Source organism: Mya arenaria, chromosome 11 (genome assembly GCF_026914265.1).
Source record: "Mya arenaria isolate MELC-2E11 chromosome 11, ASM2691426v1".
In the NCBI taxonomy this organism is placed as follows: Eukaryota; Metazoa; Mollusca; class Bivalvia; order Myida; family Myidae; genus Mya; species Mya arenaria.
The window spans coordinates 65,298,629-65,313,000 of NC_069132.1; the positions used below are offsets into that span (position 1 = coordinate 65,298,629).

Genomic DNA, 14,372 nt, shown 5'->3' on the forward strand with positions numbered 1-14,372 from the left:
ATGCTCTTTCTGTCGCATGTTCAGGGTTTTGTAGTGTTTTCCTAATAGTACCCAAGACGTGTCTATTCAGGCTTGTGAAGTCCTCATTTATAAAGATAAGTGTCCCTTTGAACTCTTTTCTGCGCTTGATAAGGGCATTGCGTTTTATTCTTGAGACATACTTCACGATAACAGGTCTTGGTTTTGGTCCAGGTCTACCAAGTCGGTGACACATATCGATATCATTTTCATGTAAATTTAAACCTTCAAGTTTCTCATTTAAAAATTTTACTATTGATTTTGTTGTTGTTTCTGGAGTTTCCGGTTCATTGCTTTCTTTAATGCCAGTAATGACAACATTGTTTCTTCGAGAGTATTGTTCAAGTTCGTTTATTCTACCTTCTTGTGTAAAAATCGTCTGTTCTAAGTCAACTACTTCTTGATGTTTCTTATCAGACAGTTTTTCTTCGTTTTTCTTGTCAGACTGAAGTTGTTTTCGAAGATTGTCGTTTTCTTTTTCAATATCAAATGATCTGGATTCTAATCTATCGATCTTATCGTCAAACGCTTTGGTGAGTTCTGTTTTCACCTCAGTCACTATCTCTTTTATAATTTCCTTTAACGACTGGTTGTTTTTTAATACAACTTCATTCAATTTTTCATTCATATGTTTCAGCTCTTCTTGAATTTTATTGATAGAGAGAGGTTTTGAATCCGTAAGGTTTCCATCATCGTCGTTTTCTAAAACAGTTTCTATTTCTTGTGTTTTTGTTGACTTTTCTGTTTTGTCCGTCATTTTTGAGGTTTTGTCTATCTCGTCAGTATTCCCGTTTTGGCTTGTTTCTTTCTTCCCTTTCTTTTTGTGTTGTTTTGTCGACAATGTTTCCCGTTTGATACTATTTGTGCTATTATCGAGTTCACTCATGCTACTTTCACTCTCTCTTTCTCTTTTCTTACTGTTCATAGTTTTACATAGTAGTTACTTTTTATCCGCAGAATAGATTTGAAATATTTCACGAGGACGTTTAGTATAATATTGCTATACTGAACTAACTTTATCGGTAACCAATTGCTACGTAAGCAGTGTTTTACAACATCGGTTCGCATCAGTGACTTCGATCTAATGGTCTAAAGAAATGCTTTACAAAGTCATCTTTTTATTGTTTTCAAAGCAATATTTTGTATCTATTGTTACCTTGTAACTAAGTGTCCTTTTTATTTTAAAAAGATAGTATTCGATTTCATTATCCATTATTAAATAACCAAAACAGGTTTGTTTACAAAAAGGTGCGTTTTGTCAAGGGGACACCACTCTCACTCTCCATATTCTAACTTAAGTATCTCATTGGTCAAATGATTTACAAACTTAAAGGGGCTGTTTCACGTATCATAAAATAGCAGAACTGCAAATTTGGCGACACGGGTTCGAACCCGGTCTCCGACACAATTTTTTTTTACATTTTGGTACTTTTTTTTACAATTATGATATCAAAGCGTAACACATTCTATTAGATAATTGTCCTGAGATTTGTTACAGAAAAAAAAAATTCTGGTTTACAGTCCCTTTAATGATGACTGAAATACATATTTTCATGGACCTTATTGACAAAACATATTTAAATGTTAAAAAATCTTAAACTTTTTTTTGAAATTGACAATGAAAATTTTAAGGAATTGACTTTAAAAGTTTGTAATAACTTAAGATGCTGCATGAATACAACCCTAGCTCTTTATTATTGTTTAAATTTTCTCCATTGATGTGTGTCCCGTCAGTTTTATTAGCGCATCTGATTTAATAAAGGAGGATAGGAGGTGGGGTTTCAGATGAATGTGGGAAGGAACAAAATAATTTTTCTCTGGCGTAATATTTAGTCTTGCTACAGAAGGGTTTAAGTTCATATTTCGTTCTTACCTCCCCTCTTTCATATTTCTTTTATTTGATTAAAATGTTAAAGGTGATTATGAATTCATACAAACTTGACATATTTGGCAGTTGAAACCTAATATTAACTTGAATGATACACATTCCCTAGTATTTACTATCAAATTTATTACATCTAATTATTCACAGCCCGATACAATGTGTTCTTTTCTCCCTAATAGTGCACCTTGTCCTTTATATTACCTGGCTAAAACCATAGTTCCAGATAAATCAAAAGGTTATTTTTTCTGTTGATGATGATGACTCTGTTGTCTGTATGTGTACTTGTAGCTTTATGTAAACCTATAGAGATAATTGACTGTTTCAATTCTTCACTATCACATTGAAAATCATGGTTACTAAGCAGCTTTCCATATTCTATATGACATCAATGTATATTAGTAAAGAGACCATTTCTAAGTCACAAATTACCATTTTATTAAACGAAGCTGTATTAAAATGATCTTTCAGGTTACACTCTCAGAAATATTATGTTTTCATTTCCAAAGCAACAAAGAATTTCTCTTTTTTTTCAGAGATACTATTCCCAGGAGTGGTTTTCCGGTGAAAGAGTTCATGTTCCCTGTGTCAGGTATTTCAAAGTTCTAACATCTTAACATCCATTTATTTGATCAACAGAGTTTAATATAAAAAAAAAATCGTCAATTCTATATTTGGTTTTTGCATTAGTTTTACTAAAGAATAATTTGCAATAAATTACACTTCTCACCAACAGCCAAAGAGATAATATAATACTGTGAATAATGCTGTGAAGTTTCTTATTTGCATTGCCATTTATCTCTATACAACTAATAATCAGCACTAGCGGATTTAGAGGGGGGCGCATCCGGCGCGCGCCCCCTCTAAAATCGTCAAAGTTTACTTTTTATGTCAATTTAGGAGATAAAAAATAATAAAATACGCCCATAATGCATCATTTCCAACTACAAATTGTTAATTTTTCTTGATTGCTTAACCCCCAATCCATATGCAAACAGTTTATGCCATACACTTTCGGTTCAGAGGGAGGGGTGCATGTCAAAAGGTTGCGCCCCTAAGCTACGCCCCCTCTAACGTTGATTCCTGGATCCGCCCCTGATCAGATATGTACAACTAATAATCAGATATGTTGTGGTCATATAAACTTATGTCAATCTGCTACAGGTTTATTAGCTGAACACTTTTGGTAGCTTATTCATTACCGCGCCTGGAAATCCTTTTTAGCTTTTTCTGTGTTTTTTTTCCGAAGAAAAAAGGTCATAGCCTTGTTGTTAAAAATGGCGACAATGTGCAAAAAACATGGCAAATACTCTAAATCATTTTAAGGACATTCAAATGAAACATGGTTCACATGTTGACATAGAACTCTGCTGTAGCAAATTATGTGATAGGTAAATGCACTGTGTTCTCCCCTAGATGTGGTAACTACTACGCTGATGAGGGCTGCCGATTCGTCACATGTCGCACGTGCTGTTTCTCCACATTAGCATGTCACGTGCACCAGAAGTCGACCACGTGCAGCACACCATGTGATAATAGACACACACAGATTGACCTGAGGTAATATCAATCTTAGACCTGATCTTAGATCATTCTCATTGCTTAACATTGTGCTGACAAGCGTTATTTAGGATAATGTTGTTATTACTTGTTTCACAATCAATATAATGTAAATAGGATTAAAGCTAAGTTATGAATATATATATATAGGTGTCTTTTAGGAGCAGATCAAGAATTTGACGTTAGAGGGGGCGCTCTTAAGGGGAGCACCTGGGCTTCATGCATCCCCCAAAAAGGGGTTTGTAGGTCCTCCAGTGCTCCAGCTAGGCCTAAAGAGCAGGGGGAGCACCCTGCTTTTCTTTTCTGCCACCCTGCTGCCTATTACTATGCCACGCCGTGACCTTGTGTTTGACAGAGCTCTCTTTGATGATTATTAATAAAATGTGACATTAAATTTTATTGGACATATTGTCAAGTCAATTTTCAGATATATGTATAAAAAAATGAAATTGCCTAATTTTGTCACTAAGTAGAGATAACAGCTAAGTTGTTTCATAACAAACTATTAGTATTGAAAGTAATTACAACACATACACAATATGAATTGGAGATCAACCTTTGCAAGTTAAGGCTCATTCAATGCGCATCAAAAGTTTCCTTGGGAGGAGCTGTGTGCCCCCCTCTCTGAACCCACCAGTGTTTTTATGTCTTATTTTTATAGTGGATAGGTCTTTTATACGACCATTGTCTTTTTGTGGTTACTTAAACTGTTTTTATGTCTCAAATAAATCAACAAAGAGGTAGATAAAATGATCTAGGCAAAAAAATGGCTGCAATTCACCAACTTCATGGTACTTTCTCTGGGTCTCTCAGAATGGTCTTGAGTGTGATTTATATCAGTTGATAGCTGTCTTTACAGTCAAGCTTAAATAGATTTTTATGAACTTAATTGAGGCAAGGCAAGTTGCCCATTTCCTAATGTTGACTGATAATATTTTCTCTTGATTTCCACCTTTAATCTAACTATTAAAGATGAACTCTTAATCCCAAATAAGATTTACACCAATTATAACAAATATTTTAATTTACCAAAAAAAATGAATAAATGTCGAGAACACTGGTTCTTATGAAGGAAACTGAGTTTAATTTGAAACAAAGTTGCAGAAAACACAGTATTTCTACATTATGAGACGAAAGTAGATCACAGTAAATCTTTTAGCACTCACCAATCAAAGAATATATAGGTGTTCAGCTAGTAAATACACAGTAACCATCATGTGATCAGTTATTATTATTTTCCATAAATGCAATATTAAGTAAGTAGATAAAAGTTGATAACTCAAAATATATATTTGTTATACATGTGTATTAATTTTGAATAAGAGTGTCAAATTAAAAAGACTGTGGAGGAAATGAACATTATCTTTACTATAAATATACATATAAATAAATAAACTCTAGCCATAATGTTAAACAGAAATGTCTTCAATTATTGCCAAACAAATCTTTTTCGAGAAATGTTTAAGCTTTGTTTAATCTTCCCAAACATGAAGGGCTAATAAAGCCGCAAATTTTGTCTGGCCTGCCCTTGACATTTTTGCAGATTAGATGTTACATCCAGAATCATCTCTGATAAAAACAGGAAATGAATTAGCCTTGTTTGTTTGACAAACCCAAGGGCAAAGCCAGAATTTTGATTAGATCAAAACTGTCATTTTATCCGATATCTTGTTTTCTTTCTATAAGGGATGTCTCCTTAAAGTAACATCATTTGGTGTAATGGCACCATTAAAGAAGGCTCATAATAGTTGTAAGCTGCTTTGAATAGTTCCGGAAAATCATACATGACTGTATATTCTTTGTTATTGAATATAATGAATGCAAAACTTATTCATTAAATAAAGGTTTAGATTGAAGATATGATTTATAGTAAAAGTGTAATTTTTTTAATTTTGATATAGTAATTGGTGATTTAATAAATGGAGGCTGTTTCAAGAAGAATTCTAGGAACAATTTTGTACCAAGGAAGGTTTCAAAACACATGGCCTGTCTGTTGAAAATCTCACCTAGGTATGATATGGAATTGCTGTTTAAAGGATATTTGATGAAATATACTAAGCCCCAGAGCTTTTGTTTCCGTTCCTGCAGTTGTAACCATATAATCAAAGCTTTGCCTTCTTTCCTGGTCTTTAAGATGGTAGCATTTAAAGCACAGACTCTTTGGTTCCCAGCCTGTTTACACTTTAATTACCAGATATGTATATATCTCAGCTGTGGGGGTCTTCATTCTTTCGTTTGTTGGTTCCCAGCTTGTTCGTACTTTAATTACCAGATGTGTTTATGTTTCAGCTGTGGTGGTCTTCACTCATGTCCGAGCTGATTGGAGTGTGTTGGTCCCAGCTTGTTCACACTTTAATGACCAGATGTGTATATATTTCAGTTGTATGGATCTTCATTCTGCGGTTTGTTTGTTCCTAGCTTGTTCACACTTTAATGACTAGATGTGTATATATTTCAGCTGTGGTGGTCTTCACTCGTGTCCCAGCAGACTGGGGTTTGTTGGTTCCCAGCTTACCTGCCTTAACCTGAATGGGAACCATCTTCAATCCATACCTGCAGAGATTGGATGTCTCCGGGGGCTACAGGTCCTCAGTCTTGAGAAAAATCAACTCACAGAGCTTCCTGTAAGTTAAGTCAAACATGACTATCAATGGCCTTATATGGGCAATTCACAGCGCTGCCTGTGAGCTTGCTCAAGTGTGACTAGATTAATGGCCTTATATTGGCAATTCACAGCGCTGCCTGTGAGCTTGCTCATGTGTGACTAGATTAATGGCCTTATATGGGCAATTCACAGCCCTGCCTGTAAGCTTGCTCAAGTGTGACTAGATTAATGGCCTTATATGGGCAATTCACAGCACTGCCTGTGAGCTTGTTCAAGTGTGACTAGATTAATGACCTTATATGGGCAATTCACAGCGCTGCCTGTGAGCTTGTTCAAGTGTGACTAGATTAATGGCCTTATATGGGCAATTCACAGCGCTGCCTGTGAGCTTGCTCAAGTGTGACTATATTAATGGCCTTATATGGGCAATTCACAGCACTGCCTGTGAGCTTGTTCAAGTGTGACTAGATTAATGACCTTATATGGGCAATTCACAGCGCTGCCTGTGAGCTTGTTCAAGTGTGACTAGATTAATGACCTTATATGGGCAATTCACAGCGCTGCCTGTGAGCTTGTTCAAGTGTGACTAGATTAATGGCCTTATATGGGCAATTCACAGCACTGCCTGTGAGCTTGTTCAAGTGTGACTAGATTAATGACCTTATATGGGCAATTCACAGTGCTGCCTGTGAGCTTGTTCAAGTGTGACTAGATAAATGGCCTTATATTGGCAATTCACAGCGCTGCCTGTGAGCTTGCTCATGTGTGACTAGATTAATGGCATTATATGGGCAATTCACAGCGCTGCCTGTAAGCTTGCTCAAGTGTGACTAGATTAATGGCCTTATATGTGCAATTCACAGCGCTGCCTGTAAGCTTGCTCAAGTGTGACTAGATAAATGGCCTTATATGGGGGCATTTCACAGCACTGCCTGTGCACTTGTTCAAGTGTGACTAGATTAATGGCCCCAAAATGGCAATTCACAGCGCTGCCTGTGAGCTTGCTCAAGTCTGACTAGATTAATGGCCTTATATGGGCAATTCACAGTGCTGCCTGTAAGCTTGTTCAAGTGTGACTAGATTAATGGCCTTATATGGGCAATTCACAGTGTTGTCTGTGAGCTTGTTCAAGTGTGACTAGATTAATGGCCTTATATGGGCAATTCACAGTGCCTGTGAGCTTGCTCAAGTGTGACTAGATAAATGGCCTTATATGGGCAATTCACAGCGCTGCCTGTGAGCTTGCTCAAGTGTGACTAGATTAATGGCCTTATATGGGCAATTCACAGTGCTGCCTGTGAGCTTGTTCAAGTGTGACTAGATTAATGGCCTTATATGGGCAATTCACAGCGCTGCCTGTAAGCTTGTTCAAGTGTGACTAGATAAATGGCCTTATATGGGCAATTCACAGTGCTGCCTGTGAGCTTGCTCATGTGTGACTAGATTAATGGCCTTATATGTGCAATTCACAGCGCTGCCTGTAAGCTTGCTCAAGTGTGACTAGATTAATGGCCTTATATGGGCAATTCGCGCTGCCTGTGAGCTTGCTCAAGTGTGACTAGATTAATGGCCTTATATGGGCAATTCACAGCGCTGCCTGTGAGCTTGCTCATGTGTGACTAGATTAATGGCCTTATATGTGCAATTCACAGCGCTGCCTGTAAGCTTGCTCAAGTGTGACTAGATTAATGGCCTTATATGGGCAATTTGCGCTGCCTGTGAGCTTGCTCAACTGTGACTATATTAATGGCCTTATATGTGCAATTCACAGCGCTGCCTGTAAGCTTGCTCAAGTGTGACTAGATTAATGGCCTTATATGGGCAATTCGCGCTGCCTGTGTGCTTGCTCAAGTGTGACTAGATTAATGGCCTTATATGGGCAATTCAGGGTGCCATTAAGCTTGCTCAAATGTTTCAAAAGTAATTACCCTATATGGGAATATGAAGAATTGATTACATCATTATTCCTGGCTCCAGTATAATGAGACTCTCTAATTTTAAGATTATGAATAATGGGAATTGTCAGAAGTCCTAATTCAGGTGTACCTTGGAGTACTTTATGCTGACAGCCTCATTTTACCCTCCTTTAACTGAACATTGGTGATACTTTCAGGAAACACTGGGGTCTTTAACGGAGCTTCATTGCCTGGATATCAGCCACAACACATTTAAACACATACCCAGTAAGTATGGAAATATGTTTGGTTGCTGTTACGCAGTAGGACTAAAGTATGGAAAACTATTTCATTGGTATGAACAAGTATGGAAATTTTGGTCAGTTTAACCCAGTAAAAATGGAAGAATGTTTGGTTGCTTGAACCCATAAAGTACAGATATATTATTAGTTGGTATAATCCAGTGAGTATGGACATATGTTTGGTTGGTATAACCCAGTGAGTATGGACATATGTTTGGTTGGTATAACCCCATGAGTATGGAAATATGTTTGGTTTGTATAACCCAGTGAGTATGGAAATGTGTTTAGTTGGTATAACCCAGTGAGTATGGAAATATGTTTGGTTGGTATAACCCAGTGAGTATGGAAATATGTTTGGTTGGTATAACCCAGTGAGTATGGAAATATGTTTGGTTGGTATAACCCAGTGAGTATGGAAATATGTTTGGTTGGTATAACCCAGTGAGTATGAAAATATGTTTGGTTGGTACAACCTTGTTAGTATGGAAATATGTTTCGTTGGTATAACCCAGTGTGTATGGGCATATGTTTGGTTGGTATAACCCAGTAAGTATGGAAATATGTTTCGTTGGTATAACCCAGTGTGTATGGGCATATGTTTGGTTGGTATAACCCAGTGAGTATGGAAATATGTTTGGTTGGTATTACTTAGTAATTATGAAAATATGTTTGGTTGGTATAACCCAGTGAGTATGGACATATGTTTGGTTGGTATAACCCAGTGAGTATGGACATATGTTTGGTTGGTATAACCCCATGAGTATGGAAATATGTTTGGTTTGTATAACCCAGTGAGTATGGAAATGTGTTTAGTTGGTATAACCCAGTGAGTATGGAAATATGTTTGGTTGGTATAACCCAGTGAGTATGGAAATATGTTTGGTTGGTATAACCCAGTGAGTATGGAAATATGTTTGGTTGGAAAAACCCAGTAAGTATGAAAATATGTTTGGTTGGTAAAACCCAGTAAGTATGGGCATATGTTTGGTTGGTATTACCCAGTGAGTATGGAAATATGTTTGGTTGGTATAACCCAGTGAGTATGGAAATATGTTTGGTTGGTATAACCCAGTGAGTATGGAAATATGTTTGGTTGGTATAACCCAGTAAGTATGGAAATATGTTTCGTTGGTATAACCCAGTAAGTATGGGCATATGTTTGGTTGGTATAACCCAGTGTGTATGGAAATATGTTTGGTTGGTATTACTCAGTAAGTATGGGCATATGTTTGGGTGGTATAACCCAGTGAGTATGGAAATATGTTTGGTTGGTATAACCCAGTAAGTATGGACATATGTTTGGTTAGTGTAACCCAGTAAGTATGGAAATATGTTTGGTTGGATTAACCCAGTAAGTATGGAAATATGTTTGGTTGGTATAACCCAGTGAGTATGGAAATATGTTTGGTTGGTATAACCCAGTGAATATGGAAATATGTTTGGTTGGTATAACCCAGTAAGTATGAAAATATGTTTGGTTGGTATAACCCAGTAAGTATGAAAATATGTTTGGTTGGTACAACCTAGTGAGTATGGACATATGTTTGGTTGGTATAACCCATTGAGTATGGAAATATGTTTAGTTGGTATAACCCAGTCAATATAGACATATGTTTGGTTGGTATAACCCAATGTGTATGGACATATGTTTGGTTGGTATAACCCAGTGAGTATGGACATATGTTTGGTTGGTATAACCCCATGAGTATGGAAATATGTTTGGTTTGTATAACCCAGTGAGTATGGAAATGTGTTTAGTTGGTATAACCCAGTGAGTATGGAAATATGTTTGGTTGGTATAACCCAGTGAGTATGGAAATATGTTTGGTTGGTATAACCCAGTGAGTATGGAAATATGTTTGGTTGGTAAAACCCAGTAAGTATGAAAATATGTTTAGTTGGTAAAACCCAGTAAGTATGGGCATATGTTTGGTTGGTATTACCCAATGAGTATGGAAATATGTTTGGTTGGTATAACCCAGTGAGTATGGAAATATGTTTGGTTGGTATAACCCAGTGAGTATGGAAATATGTTTGGTTGGTATAACCCAGTGAGTATGAAAATATGTTTGGTTGGTACAACCTTGTTAGTATGGAAATATGTTTCGTTGGTATAACCCAGTGTGTATGGGCATATGTTTGGTTGGTATAACCCAGTAAGTATGGAAATATGTTTGGTTGGTATTACTTAGTAATTATGAAAATATGTTTGGTTGGTATAACCCAGTGAGTATGGACATATGTTTGGTTGGTAAAACCCAGTAAGTATGGGCATATGTTTGGTTGGTATAACCCAGTGAGTATGGAAATATGTTTGGTTGGTATAACCCAGTGAGTATGGACATATGTTTGGTTAGTATAACCCAGTGAGTATGGAAATATGTTTGGTTGGTATAACCCAGTGAAAATGGAAGTATGTTTCATTAGTATAACCCAGTAAGTATGGGCATATGCTTGGTTGGTATAACCCAGTGTGTATGGAAATATGTTTGGTTGGTATTATTCAGTAAGAATGAAAATATGTTTGGTTGGTATAACCCAGTGAGTATGGAAATATGTTTGGTTGGTATAACCCAGTAAGTATCGAAATATGTTTGGTTGGTATAACCCAGTGAGTATGGAAATATGTTTGGTTAGTATAACCCAGTGAGTATGAAAAGATGTTTGGTTCGTATAACACAATGAGTCTGGAGGCTTTTTTACAGAGAAATAGGCTGACATAATTGTATTTCGATAAAATTACTGTTCCAAACAGTAAGTTCATCTATTTGTTATCCACTTTAACACATAAAATAATTTCAAATGAAGCTAAACACCAGTCTTATCGTCTGACGTTATCATTTTCCATGGTCTAAAGATGACAGTCATTTCCTTATCACAGAATTGATTTCTGTATGGTGATAACTTCTTGGGTCATAATGGCTCCATTCATTTTGACATGCACTTTATTGTAACATCAGTTAATTGATTAATGGCATGTGTGGGCCATATATCCTATTATATTATATTGATTGCAAAAACAATGAAGGCTTTCTGCTATTCCCCATGTTTGCTATAAGAGGTGAGAAAACCATTATTTATTTACAAAGACCATTATCTTCATGTCATTGTAGGGAAGTTATTCATTACGTTTCCAAGAAAACAAATTATGAGTTACAACACTGTTTCCCTAGGAAAACAACTTCTATGATGTTTTATCCCTTATATGTAATTTCAGAACAAGAATTTATGGTTATAAACATTTCATGATTAGAAGAACTGCCGCTGTTTTGTAATTAAATGGCGCTCATTATATTAGCCGTTATAAAATACCCCAGTGTTAAAGTGCCAAATATCACTAAACCATATTTTTTGTAGTACACAAATCTAATGTTTTTTTTGTTAGATTATTTTAGTTAAATGAGTTAAACATTATAATGCTTTGAAATTGAATATGACAAAATGCATCTATCTATGAACATATTGTGTCCTTTTAAGAATTGCAATGAGAATTGAAATATTGTATTTCAAGAATTATGGCTCATTATGTTTCGAGAAAAAGTATTTATTAATTTATGAACAAGATCGTAAAGTTCTAAAAGAGGAAGCTTATAGAAATAAATAATGGTCCAGTCAAAGATTGTATAACAGCCTTGTCTGCCATAGATCATTTCCAAATCATATATTTTTGTTCAAAACAGAAATATGATTTAATATAATGAAAATAAAACACCAACATGTTAGTTGAAACACAAAATCACTCAAATTATGGCATAAGGTTCATGAACTTCTTATGATGAACAGTTCATGAAAAATTAATCAACTTTGGTTCATGATCTGTTGATGAATTTTTGAAAAAATTTATGGACAGTTCATAAACAGTTCATCAGTTCATGAACATATTCTCAACAGGGTGGAAGGATCATATAAAGCAGTTTTTCCACCGTGTTCAGTGGATATCAACAATCAATCTAAAATTTAAGTAAGATGAAGTTGAAAAACAAATAGTCTTTAAGTATAGATGATTTAAGTATAAACAATAAATCCATGTTCTTTTTCAGGTTTCATAAGTAAACTAGTGAGACTAGAAGAGCTTCATTTATCCCATAACGTGATACAACTCATACCACCAGAGATCTCCAGACTAAAACTGCTTCTGATACTGGATATCAGGTATGAGACACTTACGGAGTATTTACCTACCTCAGCTGTAGTGTATTCCCTAGGTTATTTACTATTGTGGTATTTTAATGGCCCTGAAGTCATCGCTGTTCTGCAAACACTTTAACCGTAACTTAAAAACTCTTGAAGATATTCAAATGAAACCTGGTAATCATGTTCTCATTGTCAATATGCACATGTATAGCAAGGCCCATAACTCTGGCTTTAAATTTTGTTGAGTTATTTCCCTTTTTGTCTGAAAAACCAGCTCTTGTTAGATTGCGAGATTGGCTCTTAAACTTTATCTGAGTGAATAGCTGTTTGGCCTTCACACTACGATGTTTTCTATTTCAGTCATAACAACTTGCCTTTCATCTGTGATGAAGTGTTCTCACTGTTCCAATTAAAGGTACGTGTTTGGTAGATTTCTGAAATACCTTCAACGTTGTTCTTGTACATACAAATATATTGAAGTTCTTACACAAAGGTTATGAAAATTATAAGCTTTTGTAGCCTCATTTAGAAAGGATTTTATTTTTTTAGACGTTTCAATAATAGACGTTACAAATAATTCAAATCAAATCACCACACTTCTTCTATTGTGCCAAAAGCGTTTTAACAAGTTTTATTAAAATATTTTCATTTTGTTTTGTGTGTTATGATGAAATTTTAACCAACTCCATATCACTTGTATTTCTTTTTACAGTGGTTAAATGCCAGTGCTAACAAGTTGGAAATGTTACCAGAAAAGATCGGTAAGCTAACAATTCCATTGTTTGTCCAGTAAGCGCAGTGATTAGCACACCTGCATTTCACCAAGGCTACCCGGGTTCGATTCCCAGCCTGGGCGCATGTGAGTTTGGTTAGTGGTCACTAGGCCAGACAAGTTGGTTTTCTCCTGGTTCTCCGGTTTCCCCCACAACACACGACCACACTCATGCACGGCATCGTGCCAACAAGAGTGACTTCGTTTAAGTTATCATAACTTTCTTCACAATAGTTGTAAAATATGTAATGTTTAAAGCTGCAACCCCATTGTTTTAAAAGAATAGTCCTTTTTTTGTAGATTTTATATTAATATCGAAAATTCCACATATACGGTAATATTGAAAAAAAAAATACTTTGATAGTTTGGCAGTATCTATCCAATTTGTATAAACTTTTCTCATACAGAATTGAAAAAGTACAGTAATTTTGATTTTTAAAATTCTTCAGGTCATTTGGTCAACTTGGAGACGCTGGACGTCAGTAGTTGTTCTTTGACCTGTCTACCTGGTGCCCTAGTGAACTGCTCCAAGCTGTGTTCCCTTCTAGTCAACAGTAACAAGTAAGTACCTCTCTACCCTTGTCCAAAGTGGACTGATCCAATTTGTGTTTTCTTCTAATCAGTAGTAACAAGTGAGTACCTGCCTACTCTTGTCCAAAGTGGACTGATCCAATTTGTGTTCCCTTTAAGCCAGTAGTAACAAGTGAGTACCTGCCTACCCTTGTTCAAAGTGGATTGCTCAAATGTGTGTTCCATTTTAGTCGACAGTAATATGTAAGTACCTGCCTACCTTGTTCAAAGTAGACTGATCCAATACGTCTTCCTTCTTGTCAATAGTAACAAATGAGTACCTCTTTCTCCTGTGCTGTAGTGAACAGTTAGTACTTGCAATGAACTGTTTAACGTTGTGTAGACAAAAACATGATACTAACACCTTTTCCTCTATATCTGGGTTCTAAATCCTAGATTTTTTTATTAACAAGTTGTATTTATAGTAGCTATTGTCTTTCACAACCATCAATGTGTATTTCAGACTAAGCTTTTTGCCGTGTAGACTGGGGCTGGTATCCTCCATTTCTCGGCTGGAAGTGATTGACAACCAACTGAGTTATCTCCCTTATACGCTCTCTAACCTACAGGGTTCTATACTGCTCAAAGGTAAGTCACATTGATACTATAGGATAGGGGCCCTTTAGGTGTCAGA

The 14,372-nt window shown here is 36.0% G+C and overlaps 1 protein-coding gene across 1 annotated transcript in view; it reads left to right on the top strand.

Moving 5' to 3' along the window:
* LOC128208906 (leucine-rich repeat-containing protein 58-like) overlaps window positions 1–14,372 on the top strand; it is a 40,244-nt gene that overhangs the window by 19,238 nt on the left and 6,634 nt on the right. The window contains exons 3-11 of the mRNA XM_052912603.1: window positions 2,437–2,492; window positions 3,317–3,460; window positions 5,919–6,084; window positions 8,179–8,248; window positions 12,303–12,414; window positions 12,757–12,811; window positions 13,109–13,157; window positions 13,618–13,729; window positions 14,202–14,326. Of these exons, the coding sequence (XP_052768563.1) occupies window positions 2,437–2,492; window positions 3,317–3,460; window positions 5,919–6,084; window positions 8,179–8,248; window positions 12,303–12,414; window positions 12,757–12,811; window positions 13,109–13,157; window positions 13,618–13,729; window positions 14,202–14,326 (889 nt within the window). The remainder of the gene's footprint in view (window positions 1–2,436; window positions 2,493–3,316; window positions 3,461–5,918; window positions 6,085–8,178; window positions 8,249–12,302; window positions 12,415–12,756; window positions 12,812–13,108; window positions 13,158–13,617; window positions 13,730–14,201; window positions 14,327–14,372) is intronic.